Source organism: Cottoperca gobio, chromosome 6 (assembly GCF_900634415.1).
Source record: "Cottoperca gobio chromosome 6, fCotGob3.1, whole genome shotgun sequence".
NCBI classification, from domain to species: Eukaryota; Metazoa; Chordata; class Actinopteri; order Perciformes; family Bovichtidae; genus Cottoperca; species Cottoperca gobio.
Genome location: NC_041360.1, coordinates 17,141,400 through 17,162,591, shown reverse-complemented (window position 1 = coordinate 17,162,591; position 21,192 = coordinate 17,141,400). Strand labels below are relative to the sequence as shown.

At 41.5% G+C, this 21,192-nt stretch overlaps 4 protein-coding genes across 7 annotated transcripts; all 4 read left to right on the top strand.

Annotated features, from left to right (window-relative positions):
• The first annotated feature begins 2,084 nt into the window (after positions 1–2,084).
• On the top strand, positions 2,085–5,628 carry LOC115009784 (cholesterol side-chain cleavage enzyme, mitochondrial-like). The gene is made up of 10 exons (XM_029434016.1): positions 2,085–2,613; positions 2,853–3,008; positions 3,141–3,340; positions 3,465–3,668; positions 3,785–3,945; positions 4,031–4,197; positions 4,382–4,460; positions 4,550–4,741; positions 4,836–5,466; positions 5,601–5,628. Exons 1-9 carry the CDS (start codon positions 2,345–2,347, stop codon positions 4,956–4,958), a joined length of 1,551 nt encoding a protein of 516 aa, XP_029289876.1. The 5' UTR covers positions 2,085–2,344; the 3' UTR covers positions 4,959–5,466; positions 5,601–5,628.
• Positions 5,629–5,644: 16 nt separating this feature from the next.
• LOC115009790 (stomatin-like protein 1) lies at positions 5,645–12,960 on the top strand. Of its 4 annotated transcripts, none has more exons than XM_029434028.1 (7): positions 5,645–5,705; positions 7,271–7,377; positions 7,473–7,622; positions 8,392–8,595; positions 8,677–8,887; positions 9,623–9,791; positions 10,858–10,899. In XM_029434028.1, the coding sequence occupies exons 1-7, from the start codon at positions 5,693–5,695 to the stop codon at positions 10,859–10,861; spliced, it is 858 nt and encodes a 285-aa protein (XP_029289888.1). In that variant the 5' UTR covers positions 5,645–5,692; the 3' UTR covers positions 10,862–10,899. The 4 variants fall into 4 exon arrangements, with proteins under 4 accessions (XP_029289888.1, XP_029289885.1, XP_029289889.1 ...); XM_029434025.1 differs by having other exon boundaries at positions 9,623–9,797; positions 10,858–10,868; XM_029434029.1 differs by lacking the exons at positions 9,623–9,791; positions 10,858–10,899 and adding an exon at positions 12,807–12,960.
• LOC115009785 (cholesterol side-chain cleavage enzyme, mitochondrial-like) lies at positions 12,922–16,770 on the top strand. The gene is made up of 10 exons (XM_029434018.1): positions 12,922–13,213; positions 13,453–13,608; positions 13,741–13,940; positions 14,065–14,268; positions 14,385–14,545; positions 14,631–14,797; positions 14,982–15,060; positions 15,144–15,335; positions 15,430–16,060; positions 16,195–16,770. Exons 1-9 carry the CDS (start codon positions 12,945–12,947, stop codon positions 15,550–15,552), a joined length of 1,551 nt encoding a protein of 516 aa, XP_029289878.1. The 5' UTR covers positions 12,922–12,944; the 3' UTR covers positions 15,553–16,060; positions 16,195–16,770.
• Positions 16,771–17,409: 639 nt separating this feature from the next.
• stoml1 (stomatin (EPB72)-like 1) lies at positions 17,410–21,070 on the top strand. The gene is made up of 7 exons (XM_029434022.1): positions 17,410–17,932; positions 18,689–18,795; positions 18,891–19,040; positions 19,803–20,006; positions 20,088–20,298; positions 20,389–20,589; positions 20,768–21,070. The coding sequence occupies exons 1-7, from the start codon at positions 17,776–17,778 to the stop codon at positions 20,962–20,964; spliced, it is 1,227 nt and encodes a 408-aa protein (XP_029289882.1). The 5' UTR covers positions 17,410–17,775; the 3' UTR covers positions 20,965–21,070.
• Positions 21,071–21,192: the final 122 nt, after the last annotated feature.

Below are 21,192 nucleotides of genomic sequence, written 5' to 3'. Positions count from 1 at the left end.
CTGGTTTCATAACTTCTCCCTGCAGCTGTTCAATAGCATTGACAATTTGTGTGTATGTGTGTGTTTCACTTCCCTGTTCTGTAGCTTCGGGCGGCGCATGTTCCTCTCCTGTCAGGCTGTGTCACCGACCTCTCCAATGTCTGTCTGGCGTCAGTTTCCAGCTGTGTAATCCTGACTGAATTCCTGTTGTTCGCGTCCCTGTTGTCGGTTGTGTCTTTCTGGACAATCTTTGACCCAGTGATCTTGTTTGTTGCAGATGAAACAGGCACCGTTATTCTGTGGAGGCCCTTCACGTCCTCGTCCTCTGCCTCGAAATCCTCCTCTGCAACGTTGGAAACCTCATCCACGGGCTCCTTGTGAGTCCTCGTGAGACCAGGCGCTTTCTTCAATGTTGGGGAGGTGATCTTTGATTACAGCCTTCATTTCTTCCACGGTCCATGGTCGGAAAACAAGAGCGGCACCTAGGTGTCCCTGTACTTCGATCATGGGAGATTCATGGTTGTTTGGTTGTGTAGGTCTTTACTCTGGGATCGAAGATAGTATTTGTATTTTTCATGCTCTTCGTCGGCCTCTGCTCTGAATTTTTTACGGAGCTCTTCTTCGTCGGTGAGGTTTATTCGGGCCAAGGCTTCGCTTAGGATGGTGATCTTTCTGTCATTACTGTTCACTGGTAGCGGCAGGATACGATGTTCTCCTTCCGCTTCTTGTGGTGTAGCGGCAGCCTGTGGTTGTGGTCCTGGTGGAGGAGTAGTTGGTGCAGATAGCTCAGTTGGGAGAGGTGGGAACGGACAGCCATCCAAGAGGGAATCACGCCGGCCTTTTACAGAGGGATACAAAGAAGCTGTGACAGTGTGTGTGTTAAATGGGTTATGCGGATTGGGACTGAGAGGGACATATGGTGGCGCAGGGGTAAACATCCGACTTTTTACGTCTTTCTTATCTTTCTCAATACCAAAAACCAATTTTTCACAATCATTCACATCCAAACATCCTTCTAATTTATAAATGTTTGCAGTGAAGCTCTTTCGGCTGCAATTCGTAAATCTCTTCACACCTCTTCTAGGGAGGGGGAGAAATGCATGCAGCAGCATCTCCAGCTGTGCCCTGTGGCCTCTGCACTTTTGTGAAACTTAAACGTAAACATTAAACTCTTTCTCTTATAAGTCCTTTATTTTTAATTTGCTTAAAAAAAAAAAAACTTTGGAAATGCATTTCCGTCCAAATTGATAAATTTGACAAACTGTCTTCACCATATTTCTTCCTCATGACATTTGCGATCGGACATTCAGGAGCTTCTAACTCCCTACACTGTTTAGCACCCATACTAAACTCTCAGGAGACTCTAAACTCCTTACTTCTCAGGAGATTCTAACTCCCTACCTCAGGAGACTCTTACTCCCTACTTCTCAGGAGATTCTAACTCCCTACCTCAGGAGACTCTTACTCCCTACTTCTCGTCCGTCGACGATTACAGTCTTTCACAAAATGTCATGAGGTTTGCTTAATATTTAAAAAAAAATGGAAATATAACATCTCACCGAGTTTATGGAGGAATTTGAGTTTGTTGGATCATGCGTAGTTAGGTCAGTTCCAGTCAGGCGCTGATCCTCTCTTCCCTTAATTTTGATGTCGAGGTAGAGGAGAATTTCAAGAATTCTGGCGCGACCACCAGCGTCCTGCTGTTCCAGACGAAACTTGCGATGATCCCACTTCTGACACCAAGTTGTTGTGGAAGTTTTCCTGCTTTACTCTGGAGAGATGTATATAAAATCAAATACATGGTGATAGAGACAGAGTTGTCTTTGTGCATTTATTTGTGGCCACAAAATGGCACCAGTTGCACAGAATACAGCGTAGTCTATGGAAGGGCACAGGTTGGAAGAAGACACATAGGCATTTTATACAATTTGGTTTGGAGACGAGGTGATGAAAAAACACAGGGGGCCGGGCCAAACTGCCCTTTGATGCTTGTAAGGTAATAGTTATGTAAACAGAGTATTGGGTGATACACTCAATATTCTGTCTCAGTATGTTAAACAGTTTGATCAGGATTTGGGTGTGTCCTGTCTTTTGTTTTGATCAGGATTTGAAACATTTGGGTGTGTCCTGTCTTTTGTTTTGATCAGGATTTGAAACATTTGGGTGTGTCCTGTCAGTAGACATTTAAATTGCTATTACAATTACTGTACCTATCTATCTACTGTAGAGTCAACTGAAGAGCCTTGATCCACAGAGCAAGGGGGTCCAATTCTTTAGACTAGCCTCTTTGTTTGGCAGCAGATGTCCCTAGGAGAGCCTGAGTAGCTGCTGAAGGTAGAGCAGAGGGAGAATTCTTGTTGACGTGATGGTCAGGTGGAGTGTGTGGCGCAGCCCGGTGATGGTGCCCCTGTCCTGGATAGGAGAGCTGACGACAGGTGTGCGCTGCAGCAGCAGTATGCCGGTGGTCAGACGGGCGTACTCATACAGCAACAGCACTATCAGGCCTTTCAGTGAGATTCCTGGACTGTGGAAGAATGGGGTGGCCAACTTGTACAACTTTTGGAAACTGGATGGCTTCAAAAACCTTCACCGCATCATGTTGCAGAACTTCAACACTTTTGGACCCATTTACAGGTACGGAAGGCAAAGCAGTTTGCATAAATATTAAATATAATGACACTAGTCGTCTACGATCTATCTTAGGTAAACATAAGTAGACTAAACAAATGATGTCACAAGTTTGAAATTAATGTTCTTGTCTAAATATAAACAATTTAGTTTACAATTCACAAGGCCATGTTCTTTGAAAACAAGCGACTGACATGGCATTTGTTCCCTCTTTTCTTTCTCCCCTCTGACTTTCTGTATGTCAGAGAAAAAGTAGGTTATTACGAAAGCGTCAACATCATCAATCCTGAAGATGCTGCTATCCTGTTCAGAGCGGAGGGCCATTATCCTAAGAGGCTGAAAGTTGAAGCATGGACATCATACAGAGACTACAGGAATCGCAAATATGGAGTTTTACTAAAGTATGTGATAGTATTAACCGCTTTTACCTGTGTAAATTATTATATATATTTTTGTCACTTTCCTGGAACCAAGGGTTTTATAAGAATGTGCCTATTGTTTGTAGTTTACGTTAACATCCATTCTTCCCACAGGAATGGAGAAGACTGGAGATCAAACCGTGTGATTCTCAACAAGGAGGTGATTTCCCCGAAGGTGATGGAAAACTTTGTGCCTTTGCTGGATGAAGTGGGTCTGGATTTTGTGGCCAGAATTCACAAAAAGATAACGCGAAATGGCCAGAACAAATGGACCACTGACCTCTCTCAAGAGCTCTTTAAATATGCACTTGAGTGTAAGACTGACTTTTATCTCTCTTGAAATCCAAGTATAATTACTTTCTCTCACCGTGTAGGTCAACACCCTTGTTTTCTCACATATTGCTTGTCTTTGTCTGACGTTTGCTCCGTCTTACACAGCCGTGAGCACAGTGCTGTATGGAGAGCGTCTAGGTTTGATGCTGGACTACATCGACCCTGAAGCTCAACATTTTATTGACTGCATCACCCTCATGTTCAAGACTACCTCACCCATGCTGTACATACCTCCTGCTCTGTTGAGGCAGATTGGAGCGAAGGTATGGCGCGACCATGTGGAGGCTTGGGATGGGATCTTCAACCAAGGTAGGAGTCAGAGGATGAACGTTTTAAGTGTTGTGTCAGTTCACTTTCTAGTTTTAGGTTTGCACTGTACATGGTGCAGTTTCTTATTTCAGTTCTATTCTTTTTTTGTGCATCAGCGGACCGCTGCATCCAAAATATCTACAGGCAGTTACGTCTGGAAGGTGGCCCTCCAAAGAAATACCCAGGAGTCCTGGCTAGCCTGCTCATGCTGGACAAGCTGTCCATTGAAGACATCAAGGCGAGCATCACTGAGCTAATGGCAGGAGGCGTAGATACAGTAAGTAAACACTGATGAAGATCATTTACTCTCCAGAATGGGACTTGTTTTTGGCTTTCTGTTTGATTCTGTTTGTGTGTTTCAGACTTCTATAACGCTGCTGTGGACATTGTATGAACTAGCTAGGTACCCCAACCTCCAGGAGGAGCTGAGGGCCGAGGTGGCTGCAGCTCGAGCTGAAAGCCAGGGAGACATGCTGGAGATGCTGAAGCGGATTCCGTTGGTCAAAGGAGCTTTGAAGGAAACACTGAGGTGAAAAATATGGCAGTGACAGATATGTGATGATATTAATGATACTGCAGAGCTGTAGATGATATTTCTCTGACTAACCCATAGCCTAGTTCTGAAAATGAGCTATTTCGTTATTTTCCCAATTCTGTCATCTCCTAAATGAATAATTCTCATTTAATATAAATCTTTCACTTTGATCCCTCAGGTTACACCCAGTTGCAGTGAGCTTGCAAAGATACACAGCAGAAGATATCATTATTCAAAACTACCACATCCCAGCTGGGGTAAGAGGCAGTTAAAAATATAAATATAAATAATCTAATTATTGTTTTGTATTTGAGTATTGTTATAGAAACTGCTTGTGTGTTTTCAGACTCTGGTCCAGTTAGGACTGTATGCAATGGGCAGAGACCCCAAAGTGTTTTTTCGTCCGGAGCAGTATCAGCCCTCTCGCTGGCTGAGGACAAAGACGCACTACTTCAGAAGCCTGAGCTTCGGCTTCGGCCCCCGTCAGTGTTTAGGACGCAGAATAGCTGAGGCCGAGATGCAAATCTTCCTTATCCACGTGAGATATACAGAGAATAAAGAGGCGTTTCACTGTATTCTGCGGCGCATTTACACAACCTATTAACTGTGTTTATTATCTTTCATCTTTGCAGATGCTTGAGAACTTCAGAGTGGAGAAGCAGCGCCATGTGGAAGTGCAGAGTACCTTCCAACTCATTCTCTTACCAGAGAAACCTATAATATTGACTTTGAAGTCTCTACATACAAGTCGATAACACCAAGTTTGAGAGACAAATTGTGGTGCATGATAAGCTAGGCTCATATCTATAGAGCTTTATTGCAGTGAATTGTAAAGGTCTTAAGAAAGCACCACAATATAAACACTAAATAATCATAATAATTCAAACCTTAGATGATGATAGAGAACAAGAAAACATTAAGAAAGAAAAAGCTAAAAACCTGCATGAACAAAATACCTCAGTAATTCTAGAACTAGTGATCAGTAATTATATGTATTGTATATTACTTAGTGAGTAATTTCAGCAATGATGGTAAAGTGTAGTCTGTGTGTGTACAATATTTTAAACACACCTGGAATGTACAGATGCTTTATTCCATGTGCATATGGAAAACGTATTGTCCAGTCCCAGATAAAGAACTTGGCCACAGTCGGCTTTGTAAAGTGTGTTCTGATTCAAGCAGTGGAAAACACTATGGTATCTATGCCTGCAACGGCTGCAGCGGCTTCTTCAAGCGCAGTGTGAGACGAAGACTCATCTACAGGTTAACAATTGAGTCTAATAAGCCAATCATGAATACCATGTGTACAATGGAGAAATACAACTAGTGTGAAAAAAACATTATTCGTATTTTAACATTGTACTTATCTAATCGAACTCTTTTTGTCAATATCGCAGGTGTCAAGCTGGAACTGGCAGGTGCCCCCGTTGACAAGGCTCATCGGAACCAATGCCAAGCTTGTCGACTAAAGAAGTGTCTCCAAGCTGGCATGAACAAAGATGGTGAGAACACCGTACGAGATATTTCATACTTCTCACAGCAGAGAAGACGAGTAGTCAGATATTGCCTTAGACTGAAAAGGTTAAACCAACGTGTTTAATAACGGTTTTATCTGGATTTTTACCATAAACGAAATCTAGGACTCACAGTGACGATTGTATTTTAACTTACTTTGTACAACGGGGACAAAGGGAAGTAAAGTATCGACCAGAGAAGTCAAAAGCCCACTTGAGTTTTTGATGAAGGTCAAGTATGGAGCGGAGAGTTGTAAACACTTAAAAAGCTGGCAAGACTACAAGAATGGTGTAATGAATGTGTTTTCCCAGCAGTAGGGTTGTTAAGTACGGCACAGATAGGGAAACTAGGCATGAATTCCAATGTTATTTTATTATATTTTAATTCTGCTATATTATATTATTTTAATTCTGCTATTTTATCTGCTATTTTATCTGCTATTTCAATTCGGCTATTTTTATAATGGTACTTCAGACTCATTTACATCTACACTGTGATTATTGTACTGTAAATGCTCTTATTCTGTCTAATCTTGTACTAATTGTTATGTTTTTACTGTGAAGCACTTTGGGCTGCAATTCTTGTATGAAAGGTGCTATACAAATAAAGATTATTATTATTATTATTATTATTATTATTATTATTATTATTATTATTATTATTATTATTATTATTATTATTATTATTATTATTTACAGTCTGACCATTACACAATTTTAGCTTATTACAGATAATTTAGTAACTGCCAGCCAATGTGTAACAAGAAATTGCAGTGCATTAATAACAAGATATGTTTTAGATAATTTAGAAGAAAGCTCTCACAAGGTTATTTTGTGACTGTTAACTCACTCAGTAAATATCTTTTGGTCTGCATTTTGTGTTATCGAAACTGTTTGTTATGTGTTGTAAGAAGTAGTAACAGGTTACCATTAAAAAAAAAAGCTCAAACATTGATATTGGCTTCAAAAGTCCAATACTGGTCAGGATCTTATATGATTTGTCTGCTGGACAATAGGACAATATTTGGTAAAGCATTCTTCCATCCTCGGGTAACCTCTCATAGCCTGCATTTGACTGTGGAAGCCAGTCCAGTAACACCTGACTGCAAACATATTGTAAACGGGAGACTTTGAAAGATAAAGGTTTATCAACGTGGGACTATGTCCTGGATGTAAACTCCAGCTGGGCTACAGTAACGTTAGATGGCATTAATGGACACATTTACGAGCCGTGAGTAAACACCGAGAAGAAGAGCTGGACCAAAACACGGAAGAACTTTACGCTGGTTAGCTGGAAGGCTAATGCGTCCATTTAAGTAAGAAACCAGGCGGTTTTGGTTGACAGCTGCAGCAGATAATTAATTTGAAGTTGCTTATAACAGTTGTTTACCTAACAATGTTTAGCAAGTCGTATAAGCTGCTCCCTCAGAGAGACTCCAGACTTTAAAAAAGCTCCACTTAAAGACACATGACATCATACACCTGTTTTCAGAGGTTGACTGATTTACTGAAAATACCTTAAACACTAAGAATCCTTTTTCTTTTTCTTCAAGATACCTCCCAAGGATGGCTGTCCTGGATTTGCAACCTGATTGTCATCTTCTTCGTCTACATCTGCACCTTCATAACATTTCCTATAACAGGATGGTTTGTACTGAAGGTAAGGTGAAATGATCTCTCTTCAGGTACTCCCACAGCATGTCCACTCACTTGCTAAAAATAAAAACAACCAACTGTGACTCATTTTATTTGTAGACGGTGCCTAACTACGAGAGGATAGTAACATTTCGTCTGGGTCGCGTTGGTCCTCCAAAGGGCCCCGGTATTGTCCTTGTGCTGCCCCTCATTGACCAGTGGCAGAAAGTAGACCTGCGCACCCGTGCTTTCAACATCCCTCCCTGCCAGGTAAACCACTATACTGACTTTATAATTAGTTACTTACTGTGAGGATCAACTTGTTCAAGTTCTTACATGCTGAAACACTGAAGAAATGCAGAAAACTACTGTGATCAGCAGTTTCCCTTACATTCCCCTGCAGGCTTAATTTACATGAAGTCTTCAAACGTTAAAAGTTTTTCAGGTTTCCTTCAAATAGTAATCAGTCATATAAGCTTCGGATAGACTTTTGAATGTATTTTTTCTCGGAAAGACCACTGTGGAGTTTGCTCTCCATCACATCCGTTGAAAGTGCATTAGGAAGTTTGAACAAGTGGAACGGTTACAGCAAACACAACGTGTCTTGACTTACTTTGTCCTACAGGTGGCACTCTTGGTGCACCGTTGATCAGTGTGAAACTGGAGAAACTAAACTGATACTGAGAGATCTCTAAATTATTAGTGTGACAGCACATCTGTTGATACCTAAAGATGCAACCTCATGCTGTCTGCAAGTATTGTGAAAATGTTCTCATGCCAGTAAAAAATCTTTTGTCTGCTAAATGTTTTGTTTTTTATCTTGTGTGTTTGTCCCCATAAACCTCCAAATTAAATGCAAATAGATGTCTGATGGACACATTTAGTTTTATAAGTTTAAGCATTTTTCACAGTTATGAGTTTTTTTAATCGGCTTTAAGAATGAGGAGAAGATGTCTCTACATTCCTTGCATTGTGACACATGTTGACCCGTGTGTTTAGGTGACCTGCATTCATATAAAAGGTATTTCTGCTCCTGTAGGTGATTACTCTGGATGGCGGTGTGTTGTCAGTGGGAGCAGACATCCAGTTCAGGATCTGGAACCCCGTCATGTCAGTACTATCAGTCCAGGACCTGAACCTCTCAACTCGGATGACGGCACACAAGGCTTTGACCTACAGCCTGGCCAAGAAGACTGTCAGGGAGATCCAAACTCAGAGAGTTAAACTTGGAGAATATCTCGGGGTGAGACTACACTGGACTTCCTCTCTCTGCTGGCTTTTCACTGAATCATGTCAAACTTACATCCTTTACTTTTCTGTTCAGATGGACATAAATGAGATGACTCAACCATGGGGGCTGGAGGTGGACAGGGTAGAGCTTACCCTAGGATCTGTACTTAAAGCACCAGGGGAAGGCACCACAGCACCCCTCATCATGCCACCCTCTGTGCCTGGACTGGAAGGCCTCACTGGCCCCATTCAGCAGTTGGCCATGCACTTTCTGGGCCACAGTAGCATTTCACAGCCTCAACAAGGTATGGCATCACTCGCACATAACTATTTTCACAGTATGTTAAACAGGTTGATCAGGACTTGGGTGTGTCCTGTCTTTTGTTTTGATCAGGATTTGAAACATTTGGGTGTGTCCTGTCTTTTGTTAGTTCAGTATCAGTCTAATCAGGATGCGTCTGTCTTGTATTAACATGACCGGCACTCCTATGTTAGCATCAAATGGCAGTTGGCTTGTTTAACATAGGAAACCTATATAATTAAAACAGTAGACATTTAAATTGCTATTACATTCCTCTCTTTTGATCATATTTGATCATCAAGAATCTCAATAAAATGATAGATAGGAAACATAGGACATCAATACATACTGGCACCTTGCAGTCTTTAAGTAAGTACATCATAAATATGTCATGGAAATCTAGCTGGGTTTTATATTTACAGAGCCATGAGGTAGATAAGCATTAGTGAGAGGTAGGAACAGAGTTATACTTCGGTGTCTGAACATTCAGAAACTGTGTACAGAAATTTACAATCTTTATGTTGTGTTTGGTCCTTGTCTGGGAGTGAAGTGTACTGTACGAATGCTGTGGAAATACTAGTTTTCTGATTAAAGGGACAACACAACAGCACAGAAAATTATAAACAGTAGCTAAGTGTGTGGTGTGTGTGTGCGGTGTGGTGCTGGTGGTAGTTTGGCACACTACTTGTCGTCGTCTGTTTCTTTGTTCTTTTCCTGATGAGTTGTTACGGCTTTGCAGTGGCTTGCATGGACCCAAGTAGCTCTTTCTGCAACCTTTATTGCCGTCTGGGTGACGAGGAGGATGAGGTATGGACCCTGCCAACGACTGGTTTTCCAGCTCTTGCTGCGGAAATCCTTGATCAGCACCGTGTCTCCGGGCTGGAGGCTGCGCAGGGGTCCGTCTGCAGGTGTTGGTAGGGCTGCATGGTGTAGGAGGCACTCCTGGAGTGTCTTCAGAATCGATGCATATTACAGAGCGGAGTGTGTGTGCTGTACAGTTGATGTCATTTTATAGACGTCTTTAGAGGGAGAGTACATAATAAATGATGTGTGTGTGGATTGCCAGTCATCAGCTGACTCCCACATAGTCTTCAACATTATCTCATCATTAATGTCATCCATAAGAAAATCCTGCTGAAAACATTGAGATGCACCTCCTTCAGCCACATGAACAGTACAATGCAAATGATCATTAGGCATGAATACAGCATTGGAACGAACCCGCTGATGGGTCAAATGTATCAGTTTTTCTGATACAGGAAAATTTAGGAGCCAAAGATACACAAATGATGTATCAGGTTGCCATAATGCAGTGTTGAGCATTATGGGAGATGAACGTCTGACTTCTAAACCTTCATCGGTGGAGATGAGGTTGAGACCAAACTGTAATATCAAATCTCTTCCCATCAAATTTATGGGACAGACTGATGATAATAGAAAACTGTGTTTAACAGTTGAGGGAAAAGGGTGGCTGTTATCACCTATATCTGTGCATTTTACTGGCATGGAGAATCTTTCTTTAACAGTAACACCCGCAGCTCCAATAGAATGGATGTATCTGCCACTCAACTTGCAGTCAGGCAGATCACAAATTTTAACAACAGAGTGAGTGGCATCTGAATCAACCAAAAATACAATATTTTTACCTAGGATGTCCAAAGACAGAGTGGGGAACTTCTCATACGAATTCTTAGCATTGTATTTTACATATGTGCCCACTGGTTTCATAACTTCTCCCTGCAGCTGTTCAATAGCATTGACAATTTGTGTGTATGTGTGTGTTTCACTTCCCTGTTCTGTAGCTTCGGGCGGCGCATGTTCCTCTCCTGTCAGGCTGTGTCACCGACCTCTCCAATGTCTGTCTGGCGTCAGTTTCCAGCTGTGTAATCCTGACTGAATTCCTGTTGTTCGCGTCCCTGTTGTCGGTTGTGTCTTTCTGGACAATCTTTGACCCAGTGATCTTGTTTGTTGCAGATGAAACAGGCACCGTTATTCTGTGGAGGCCCTTCACGTCCTCGTCCTCTGCCTCGAAATCCTCCTCTGCAACGTTGGAAACCTCATCCACGGGCTCCTTGTGAGTCCTCGTGAGACCAGGCGCTTTCTTCAATGTTGGGGAGGTGATCTTTGATTACAGCCTTCATTTCTTCCACGGTCCATGGTCGGAAAACAAGAGCGGCACCTAGGTGTCCCTGTACTTCGATCATGGGGAGATTCATGGTTGTTTGGTTGTGTAGGTCTTTACTCTGGGATCGAAGATAGTATTTGTATTTTTCATGCTCTTCGTCGGCCTCTGCTCTGAATTTTTTACGGAGCTCTTCTTCGTCGGTGAGGTTTATTCGGGCCAAGGCTTCGCTTAGGATGGTGATCTTTCTGTCATTACTGTTCACTGGTAGCGGCAGGATACGATGTTCTCCTTCCGCTTCTTGTGGTGTAGCGGCAGCCTGTGGTTGTGGTCCTGGTGGAGGAGTAGTTGGTGCAGATAGCTCAGTTGGGAGAGGTGGGAACGGACAGCCATCCAAGAGGGAATCACGCCGGCCTTTTACAGAGGGATACAAAGAAGCTGTGACAGTGTGTGTGTTAAATGGGTTATGCGGATTGGGACTGAGAGGGACATATGGTGGCGCAGGGGTAAACATCCGACTTTTTACGTCTTTCTTATCTTTCTCAATACCAAAAACCAATTTTTCACAATCATTCACATCCAAACATCCTTCTAATTTATAAATGTTTGCAGTGAAGCTCTTTCGGCTGCAATTCGTAAATCTCTTCACACCTCTTCTAGGGAGGGGGAGAAATGCATGCAGCAGCATCTCCAGCTGTGCCCTGTGGCCTCTGCACTTTTGTGAAACTTAAACGTAAACATTAAACTCTTTCTCTTATAAGTCCTTTATTTTAATTTGCTTAAAAAAAAAAAAACTTTGGAAATGCATTTCCGTCCAAATTGATAAATTTGACAAACTGTCTTCACCATATTTCTTCCTCATGACATTTGCGATCGGACATTCAGGAGCTTCTAACTCCCTACACTGTTTAGCACCCATACTAAACTCTCAGGAGACTCTAAACTCCTTACTTCTCAGGAGATTCTAACTCCCTACCTCAGGAGACTCTTACTCCCTACTTCTCAGGAGATTCTAACTCCCTACCTCAGGAGACTCTTACTCCCTACTTCTCGTCCGTCGACGATTACAGTCTTTCACAAAATGTCATGAGGTTTGCTTAATATTTAAAAAAAATGGAAATATAACATCTCACCGAGTTTATGGAGGAATTTGAGTTTGTTGGATCATGCGTAGTTAGGTCAGTTCCAGTCAGGCACTGATCCTCTCTTCCCTTAATTTTGATGTCGAGGTAGAGGAGAATTTCAAGAATTCTGGCGCGACCACCAGCGTCCTGCTGTTCCAGACGAAACTTGCGATGATCCCACTTCTGACACCAAGTTGTTGTGGAAGTTTTCCTGCTTTACTCTGGAGAGATGTATATAAAATCAAATACATGGTGATAGAGACAGAGTTGTCTTTGTGCATTTATTTGTGGCCACAAAATGGCACCAGTTGCACAGAATACAGCGTAGTCTATGGAAGGGCACAGGTTGGAAGAAGACACATAGGCATTTTATACAATTTGGTTTGGAGACGAGGTGATGAAAAAACACAGGGGGCCGGGCCAAACTGCCCTTTGATGCTTGTAAGGTAATAGTTATGTAAACAGAGTATTGGGTGATACACTCAATATTCTGTCTCAGTATGTTAAACAGTTTGATCAGGATTTGGGTGTGTCCTGTCTTTTGTTTTGATCAGGATTTGAAACATTTGGGTGTGTCCTGTCTTTTGTTTTGATCAGGATTTGAAACATTTGGGTGTGTCCTGTCAGTAGACATTTAAATTGCTATTACAATTACTGTACCTATCTATCTACTGTAGAGTCAACTGAAGAGCCTTGATCCACAGAGCAAGGGGGTCCAATTCTTTAGACTAGCCTCTTTGTTTGGCAGCAGATGTCCCTAGGAGAGCCTGAGTAGCTGCTGAAGGTAGAGCAGAGGGAGAATTCTTGTTGACGTGATGGTCAGGTGGAGTGTGTGGCGCAGCCCGGTGATGGTGCCCCTGTCCTGGATAGGAGAGCTGACGACAGGTGTGCGCTGCAGCAGCAGTATGCCGGTGGTCAGACGGGCGTACTCATACAGCAACAGCACTATCAGGCCTTTCAGTGAGATTCCTGGACTGTGGAAGAATGGGGTGGCCAACTTGTGCAACTTTTGGAAACTGGATGGCTTCAAAAACCTTCACCGCATCATGTTGCAGAACTTCAACACTTTTGGACCCATTTACAGGTACGGAAGGCAAAGCAGTTTGCATAAATATTAAATATAATGACACTAGTCGTCTACGATCTATCTTAGGTAAACATAAGTAGACTAAACAAATGATGTCACAAGTTTGAAATTAATGTTCTTGTCTAAATATAAACAATTTAGTTTACAATTCACAAGGCCATGTTCTTTGAAAACAAGCGACTGACATGGCATTTGTTCCCTCTTTTCTTTCTCCCCTCTGACTTTCTGTATGTCAGAGAAAAAGTAGGTTATTACGAAAGCGTCAACATCATCAATCCTGAAGATGCTGCTATCCTGTTCAGAGCGGAGGGCCATTATCCTAAGAGGCTGAAAGTTGAAGCATGGACATCATACAGAGACTACAGGAATCGCAAATATGGAGTTTTACTAAAGTATGTGATAGTATTAACCGCTTTTACCTGTGTAAATTATTATATATATTTTTGTCACTTTCCTGGAACCAAGGGTTTTATAAGAATGTGCCTATTGTTTGTAGTTTACGTTAACATCCATTCTTCCCACAGGAATGGAGAAGACTGGAGATCAAACCGTGTGATTCTCAACAAGGAGGTGATTTCCCCGAAGGTGATGGAAAACTTTGTGCCTTTGCTGGATGAAGTGGGTCTGGATTTTGTGGCCAGAATTCACAAAAAGATAACGCAAAATGGCCAGAACAAATGGACCACTGACCTCTCTCAAGAGCTCTTTAAATATGCACTTGAGTGTAAGACTGACTTTTATCTCTCTTGAAATCCAAGTATAATTACTTTCTCTCACCGTGTAGGTCAACACCCTTGTTTTCTCACATATTGCTTGTCTTTGTCTCACGTTTGCTCCGTCTTACACAGCCGTGAGCACAGTGCTGTATGGAGAGCGTCTAGGTTTGATGCTGGACTACATCGACCCTGAAGCTCAACATTTTATTGACTGCATCACCCTCATGTTCAAGACTACCTCACCCATGCTGTACATACCTCCTGCTCTGTTGAGGCAGATTGGAGCGAAGGTATGGCGCGACCATGTGGAGGCTTGGGATGGGATCTTCAACCAAGGTAGGAGTCAGAGGATGAACGTTTTAAGTGTTGTGTCAGTTCACTTTCTAGTTTTAGGTTTGCACTGTACATGGTGCAGTTTCTTATTTCAGTTCTATTCTTTTTTTGTGCATCAGCGGACCGCTGCATCCACAACATCTACAGGCAGTTACGTCTGGAAGGTGGCCCTCCAAAGAAATACCCAGGAGTCCTGGCTAGCCTGCTCATGCTGGACAAGCTGTCCATTGAAGACATCAAGGCGAGCATCACTGAGCTAATGGCAGGAGGCGTAGATACAGTAAGTAAACACTGATGAAGATCATTTACTCTCCAGAATGGGACTTGTTTTTGGCTTTCTGCTTGATTCTGTTTGTGTGTTTCAGACTTCTATAACGCTGCTGTGGACATTGTATGAACTAGCTAGGTACCCCAACCTCCAGGAGGAGCTGAGGGCCGAGGTGGCTGCAGCTCGAGCTGAAAGCCAGGGAGACATGCTGGAGATGCTGAAGCGGATTCCGTTGGTCAAAGGAGCTTTGAAGGAAACACTGAGGTGAAAAATATGGCAGTGACAGATATGTGATGATATTAATGATACTGCAGAGCTGTAGATGATATTTCTCTGACTAACCCATAGCCTAGTTCTGAAAATGAGCTATTTCGTTATTTTCCCAATTCTGTCATCTCCTAAATTAATAATTCTCATTTAATATAAATCTTTCACTTTGATCCCTCAGGTTACACCCAGTTGCAGTGAGCTTGCAAAGATACACAGCAGAAGATATCATTATTCAAAACTACCACATCCCAGCTGGGGTAAGAGGCAGTTAAAAATATAAATAATCTAATTATTGTTTTGTATTTGAGTATTGTTATAGAAACTGCTTGTGTGTTTTCAGACTCTGGTCCAGTTAGGACTGTATGCAATGGGCAGAGACCCCAAAGTGTTTTTTTGTCCGGAGCAGTATCAGCCCTCTCGCTGGCTGAGGACAAAGACGCACTACTTCAGAAGCCTGAGCTTCGGCTTCGGCCCCCGTCAGTGTTTAGGACGCAGAATAGCTGAGGCCGAGATGCAAATCTTCCTTATCCACGTGAGATATACAGAGAATAAAGAGGCGTTTCACTGTATTCTGCGGCGCATTTACACAACCTATTAACTGTGTTTATTATCTTTCATCTTTGCAGATGCTTGAGAACTTCAGAGTGGAGAAGCAGCGCCATGTGGAAGTGCAGAGTACCTTCCAACTCATTCTCTTACCAGAGAAACCTATAATATTGACTTTGAAGTCTCTACATACAAGTCGATAACACCAAGTTTGAGAGACAAATTGTGGTGCATGATAAGCTAGGCTCATATCTATAGAGCTTTATTGCAGTGAATTGTAAAGGTCTTAAGAAAGCACCACAATATAAACACTAAATAATCATAATAATTCAAACCTTAGATGATGATAGAGAACAAGAAAACATTAAGAAAGAAAAAGCTAAAAACCTGCATGAACAAAATACCTCAGTAATTCTAGAACTAGTGATCAGTAATTATATGTATTGTATATTACTTAGTGAGTAATTTCAGCAATGATGGTAAAGTGTAGTCTGTGTGTGTACAATATTTTAAACACACCTGGAATGTACAGATGCTTTATTCCATGTGCATATGGAAAACGTATTGTCCAGTCCCAGATAAAGAACTTGGCCACAGTCGGCTTTGTAAAGTGTGTTCTGATTCAAGCAGTGGAAAACACTATGGTATCTATGCCTGCAACGGCTGCAGCGGCTTCTTCAAGCGCAGTGTGAGACGAAGACTCATCTACAGGTTAACAATTGAGTCTAATAAGCCAATCATGAATACCATGTGTACAATGGAGAAATACAACTAGTGTGAAAAAAACATTATTCGTATTTTAACATTGTACTTATCTAATCGAACTCTTTTTGTCAATATCGCAGGTGTCAAGCTGGAACTGGCAGGTGCCCCGTTGACAAGGCTCATCGGAACCAATGCCAAGCTTGTCGACTAAAGAAGTGTCTCCAAGCTGGCATGAACAAAGATGGTGAGAACACCGTACGAGATATTTCATACTTCTCACAGCAGAGAAGACGAGTAGTCAGATATTGCCTTAGACTGAAAAGGTTAAACCAACGTGTTTAATAACGGTTTTATCTGGATTTTTACCATAAACGAAATCTGGGACTCACAGTGACGATTGTATTTGAACTTACTTTGTACAACGGGGACAAAGGGAAGTAAAGTATCGACCAGAGAAGTCGAAAGCCCACTTGAGTTTTTGATGAAGGTCAAGTATGGAGCGGAGAGTTGTAAACACTTAAAAACCTGGCAAGACTACAAGAATGGTGTAATGAATGTGTTTTCCCAGCAGTAGGGTTGTTAAGTACGCCACAGATAGGGAAACTAGGCATGAATTCCAATGTTATTTTATTATATTTTAATTCTGCTATTTTATCTGCTATTTTAATTCAGCTATTTTTATACAATTTTAATTCTGCTATATTATATTATTTTAATTCTGCTATTTTACCTGCTATTTTATCTGCTATTTTATCTGCTATTTCAATTCGGCTATTTTTATAATGGTACTTCAGACTCATTTACATCTACACTGTGATTATTGTACTGTAAATGCTCTTATTCTGTCTAATCTTGTACTAATTGTTATGTTTTTGCTGTGAAGCACTTTGGGCTGCAATTCTTGTATGAAAGGTGCTATACAAATAAAGATTATTATTATTATTATTATTATTATTATTATTATTATTATTATTATTATTATTATTATTATTATTATTATTATTATTATTTACAGTCTGACCATTACACAATTTTAGCTTATTACAGATAATTTATTAACTGCCAGCCAATGTGTAACAAGAAATTGCAGTGCATTAATAACAAGATATGTTTTAGATAATTTAGAAGAAAGCTCTCACAAGGTTATTTTGTCACTGTTAACTCACTCAGTACATATCTTTTGGTCTGCATTTTGTGTTATCGAAAACTGTTTGTTATGTGTTGTAAGAAGTAGTAACAGGTTACCATTAAAAAAAAAAAGCTCAAACATTGATATTGGCTTCAAAAGTCCAATACTGGTCAGGATCTTATATGATTTGTCTGCTGGAATAGGACAATAGGACAATATTTGGTAAAGCATTCTTCCATCCTCGGGTAACCTCTCATAGCCTGCATTTGACTGTGGAAGCCAGTCCAGTAACACCTGACTGCAAACATATTGTAAACGGGAGACTTTGAAAGTTAAAGGTTTATCAACGTGGGACTATGTCCTGGATGTAAACTCCAGCTGGGCTACAGTAACGTTAGGTGGCAGTAATGGACACATTTACGAGCCGTGAATAAACACCGAGAAGAAGAGCTGGACCAAAACACGGAAGAACTTTACGCTGGTTAGCTGGCAAGGCTAATGCGTCCATTTAAGTAAGAAACCAGGCGGTTTTGGTTGACAGCTGCAGCAGATAATTAATTTGAAGTTGCTTATAACAGTTGTTTACCTAACAATGTTTAGCAAGTCGTATAAGCTGCTCCCTCAGAGAGACTCCACTTGTCCCAGGACTCCTGGCCTGTTTGTGGACACTGACAGCTTCACACAGCGCGGCTTCCACAAAGGCTTCTCATCTGACAACATCCCCAATGTTTCTGAACACGACTATACTGGTAGCTATCTGTCATTGCCTATAGAATATAATAAATGTCTATAAGGAGGGAGACAGTGGGCTGAAGTCAAAGAAACCAGCCTCAAATATTATAATACAATAAAAAGGGTATTTCCCTTGAACTATTTCACTGTTTAAATATGAGTGGTTTGCCATTTATGATCAACACTATACATTATATTGTTTGATCATAAATGGCAAACCACACAAAAAAATTAGGAACTAGGTGTGCATCATGTTTTTTGTTTCAAAGTTACTTTTATTTGTATTGTCCTCAAGGTAAATGTATCTTGCACCCATCTGAAACGCACAAATAGACACTCACAGACTCTGAACATAAAACATGTAAAACATGTGCCCAGACCCATCACGTTACATAGCATTGAACATGCACTAAACAAAGGTTGGATGACAGGGACAGCATGGTTTAAATTAGAGAGTATAACCTGCTGAAATTTAGTCTAGGATGTGTTTAACTCCAAAAACACTGGATCCTACACTTCCCATAATGCAATTCAATAGCATGTTTCCTAAGGCCCTTGTGTCAAACACTGTCTTTCAAACTCCACACCTCCAGTTTGTAATGCAAGCTTTCTGTTCAAATGTTGCTGTCTCCAGCCAATCCTAACTTGAGTCATTTTCTCAGACTTTAAAAAAGCTCCACTTAAAGACACATGACATCATACACCTGATTTCAGAGGTTGACTGATTTACTGAAAATACCTTAAACTAAGAATCCTTTTTCTTTTTCTTCAAGATACCTCCCAAGGATGGCTGTCCTGGATTTGCAACCTGATTGTCATCTTCTTCGTCTACATCTGCACCTTCATAACATTTCCTATAACAGGATGGTTTGTACTGAAGGTAAGGTGAAATGATCTCTCTTCAGGTACTCCCACAGCATGTCCACTCACTTGCTAAAAATAAAAACAACCAACTGTGACTCATTTTATTTGTAGACGGTGCCTAACTACGAGAGGATAGTAACATTTCGTCTGGGTCGCGTTGGTCCTCCAAAGGGCCCTGGTATTGTCCTTGTGCTGCCCCTCATTGACCAGTGGCAGAAAGTAGACCTGCGCACCCGTGCTTTCAACATCCCTCCCTGCCAGGTAAACCACTATACTGACTTTATAATTAGTTACTTACTGTGAGGATCAACTTGTTCAAGTTCTTACATGCTGAAACACTGAAGAAATGCAGAAAACTACTGTGATCAGCAGTTTCCCTTACATTCCCCTGCAGGCTTAATTTACATGAAGTCTTCAAACGTTAAAGGTCGGTTTCCTTAAAACAGTAGTCAGTCATATAAGCTTCAGATAGACTTTTGAATGTATTTTTTCGAAAGACCACTGTGGAGTTTGCTCTCCATCACATCCATTGAAAGTGCATTAGGAAGTTTGAACAAGTGGAACGGTTACAGCAAACACAACGTGTCTTGACTTACTTTGTCCTACAGGTGGCACTCTTGGTGCACCGTTGATCAGTGTGAAACTGGAGAAACTAAACTGATACTGAGAGATCTCTAAATTATTAGTGTGACAGCACATCTGTTGATACCTAAAGATGCAACCTCATGCTGTCTGCAAGTATTATGAAAATGTTCTCATGCCAGTAAAAATCTTTTGTCTGCTAAATGTTTTGTTTTTTATCTTGTGTGTTTGTTCCCATAAACCTCCGAAATTAAATGCAAATAGATGTCTGATGGACACATTTAGTTTTATAAGTTTAAGCATTTTTCACAGTTATGAGTTTTTTTAATCGGCTTTAAGAATGAGGAGAAGATGTCTCTACATTCCTTAGCATTGTGACACATGTTGACCCGTGTGTTTAGGTGACCTGCATTCATATAAAAGGTATTTCTGCTCCTGTAGGTGATTACTCTGGATGGCGGTGTGTTGTCAGTGGGAGCAGACATCCAGTTCAGGATCTGGAACCCCGTCATGTCAGTACTATCAGTCCAGGACCTGAACGCCTCAACTCGGATGACTGCACACAAGGCTTTGACCTACAGCCTGGCCAAGAAGACTGTCAGGGAGATCCAAACTCAGAGAGTTAAACTTGGAGAATATCTCGGGGTGAGACTACACTGAACTTCCTCTCTCTGCTGGCTTTTCACTGAATCATGTCAAACTTACATCCTTTACTTTTCTGTTCAGATGGACATAAATGAGATGACTCAACCCTGGGGGCTGGAGGTGGACAGGGTAGAGCTCACCCTGGGATCTGTACTTAAAGCACCAGGGGAAGGCCCCACAGCACCCCTCATCATGCCACCCTCTGTGCCTGGACTGGAAGGCCTCACTGGCCCCATTCAGCAGTTGGCCATGCACTTTCTGGGCCACAGTAGCATTTCACAGCCTCAACAAGGTATGGCATCACTCGCACATAACTATTTTTGTACAACATGTACCCATTCTGATTATGTTGTGTAATACATCTGTGGCTTTTCCTCCTCAGAGGACACCCTAACGTTCACAGATGAGCTCAGCAGTGCAGCTCAGGCTGTCAAGGCCACACCAGGTTCTGTTGAAGAGCTGCTTGACGCGGTCAAGCTCCTGCTCTCTGAAGCTTTGGTCCAGCAGGTCGGGGCATGCTTCCAGTTTGACGTCAACTCGGAAGATGGACAACATCACAGTTACTATGTGGATTTGAGCCAAGGTGATGTTTTACATATCGCTGTAAATATACCACAATTATAAGAGCTATTGAGATAAATCCAGCAACTGAATTCAAGTTGTGCTAAATGTGTGTAATAATTGCTCAAATGTTAGAAGCAAAACAAAAGTACAGTTGCATTAATATCAAATATTTCAATCGCTCCGTGTGTGTTCTGTAGGCAGCGGTGCAGCTGGAGCTGGGCCTTTGAGCAGAGAGCCAGATGTGACACTGAGCATGAGTGACCGCGACCTTCTGACCATGTTCCAGGGCGAGCTACAACCATTCGCTGCTTACACCACTGGCAGACTGAAAATACAGGGAGACATTCAGACTGCCATGAAGCTCGAAGAAATCATAACGCTTCTTAAGAAATAGCATATATAATAGCATTTGTATATATATTTATTAAATCTTTAATTTTTACTGTACAGTGCCTGCTTTTCATGTATACGTTGATTGTGTATAAACTGAGTGACTGCTATGGCCTCGTCTTTCTTCACAAATCATAACAAATGCTTGTTTACAAAGACAACAAACTTTCTGGAGCTCTAACGGCCTTATGTTTAGTGGCATAGTCTCACATTTTACACAAAGATGATTACA

What these genes read in the sequence shown, in the direction of transcription:
- LOC115009784 (XM_029434016.1), top strand. Translation starts at nt 2,345, where the DNA reads ATGGTCAGGTGGAGTGTGTGGCGCAGCCCGGTGATGGTGCCCCTGTCC. An exon ending in AAATATGGAGTTTTACTAAA is followed by an intron (nt 3,009 to 3,140) that starts GTATGTGATAGT and finishes TTCTTCCCACAG; the next exon opens with GAATGGAGAAGACTGGAGAT. An exon ending in GGATGGGATCTTCAACCAAG is followed by an intron (nt 3,669 to 3,784) that starts GTAGGAGTCAGA and finishes TTTGTGCATCAG; the next exon opens with CGGACCGCTGCATCCAAAAT.
- LOC115009790 (XM_029434024.1), top strand. An exon ending in AACTTGGAGAATATCTCGGG is followed by an intron (nt 8,596 to 8,676) that starts GTGAGACTACAC and finishes TTTTCTGTTCAG; the next exon opens with ATGGACATAAATGAGATGAC. An exon ending in CATTTCACAGCCTCAACAAG is followed by an intron (nt 8,888 to 9,622) that starts GTATGGCATCAC and finishes ACGGCTTTGCAG; the next exon opens with TGGCTTGCATGGACCCAAGT.
- LOC115009785 (XM_029434018.1), top strand. Translation starts at nt 12,945, where the DNA reads ATGGTCAGGTGGAGTGTGTGGCGCAGCCCGGTGATGGTGCCCCTGTCC. An exon ending in GCTTTGAAGGAAACACTGAG is followed by an intron (nt 14,798 to 14,981) that starts GTGAAAAATATG and finishes TTGATCCCTCAG; the next exon opens with GTTACACCCAGTTGCAGTGA. An exon ending in TGCAAATCTTCCTTATCCAC is followed by an intron (nt 15,336 to 15,429) that starts GTGAGATATACA and finishes TCATCTTTGCAG; the next exon opens with ATGCTTGAGAACTTCAGAGT.
- stoml1 (XM_029434022.1), top strand. Translation starts at nt 17,776, where the DNA reads ATGTTTAGCAAGTCGTATAAGCTGCTCCCTCAGAGAGACTCCACTTGT. An exon ending in TTCTGAACACGACTATACTG is followed by an intron (nt 17,933 to 18,688) that starts GTAGCTATCTGT and finishes TTTTTCTTCAAG; the next exon opens with ATACCTCCCAAGGATGGCTG. An exon ending in CTATGTGGATTTGAGCCAAG is followed by an intron (nt 20,590 to 20,767) that starts GTGATGTTTTAC and finishes TGTGTTCTGTAG; the next exon opens with GCAGCGGTGCAGCTGGAGCT.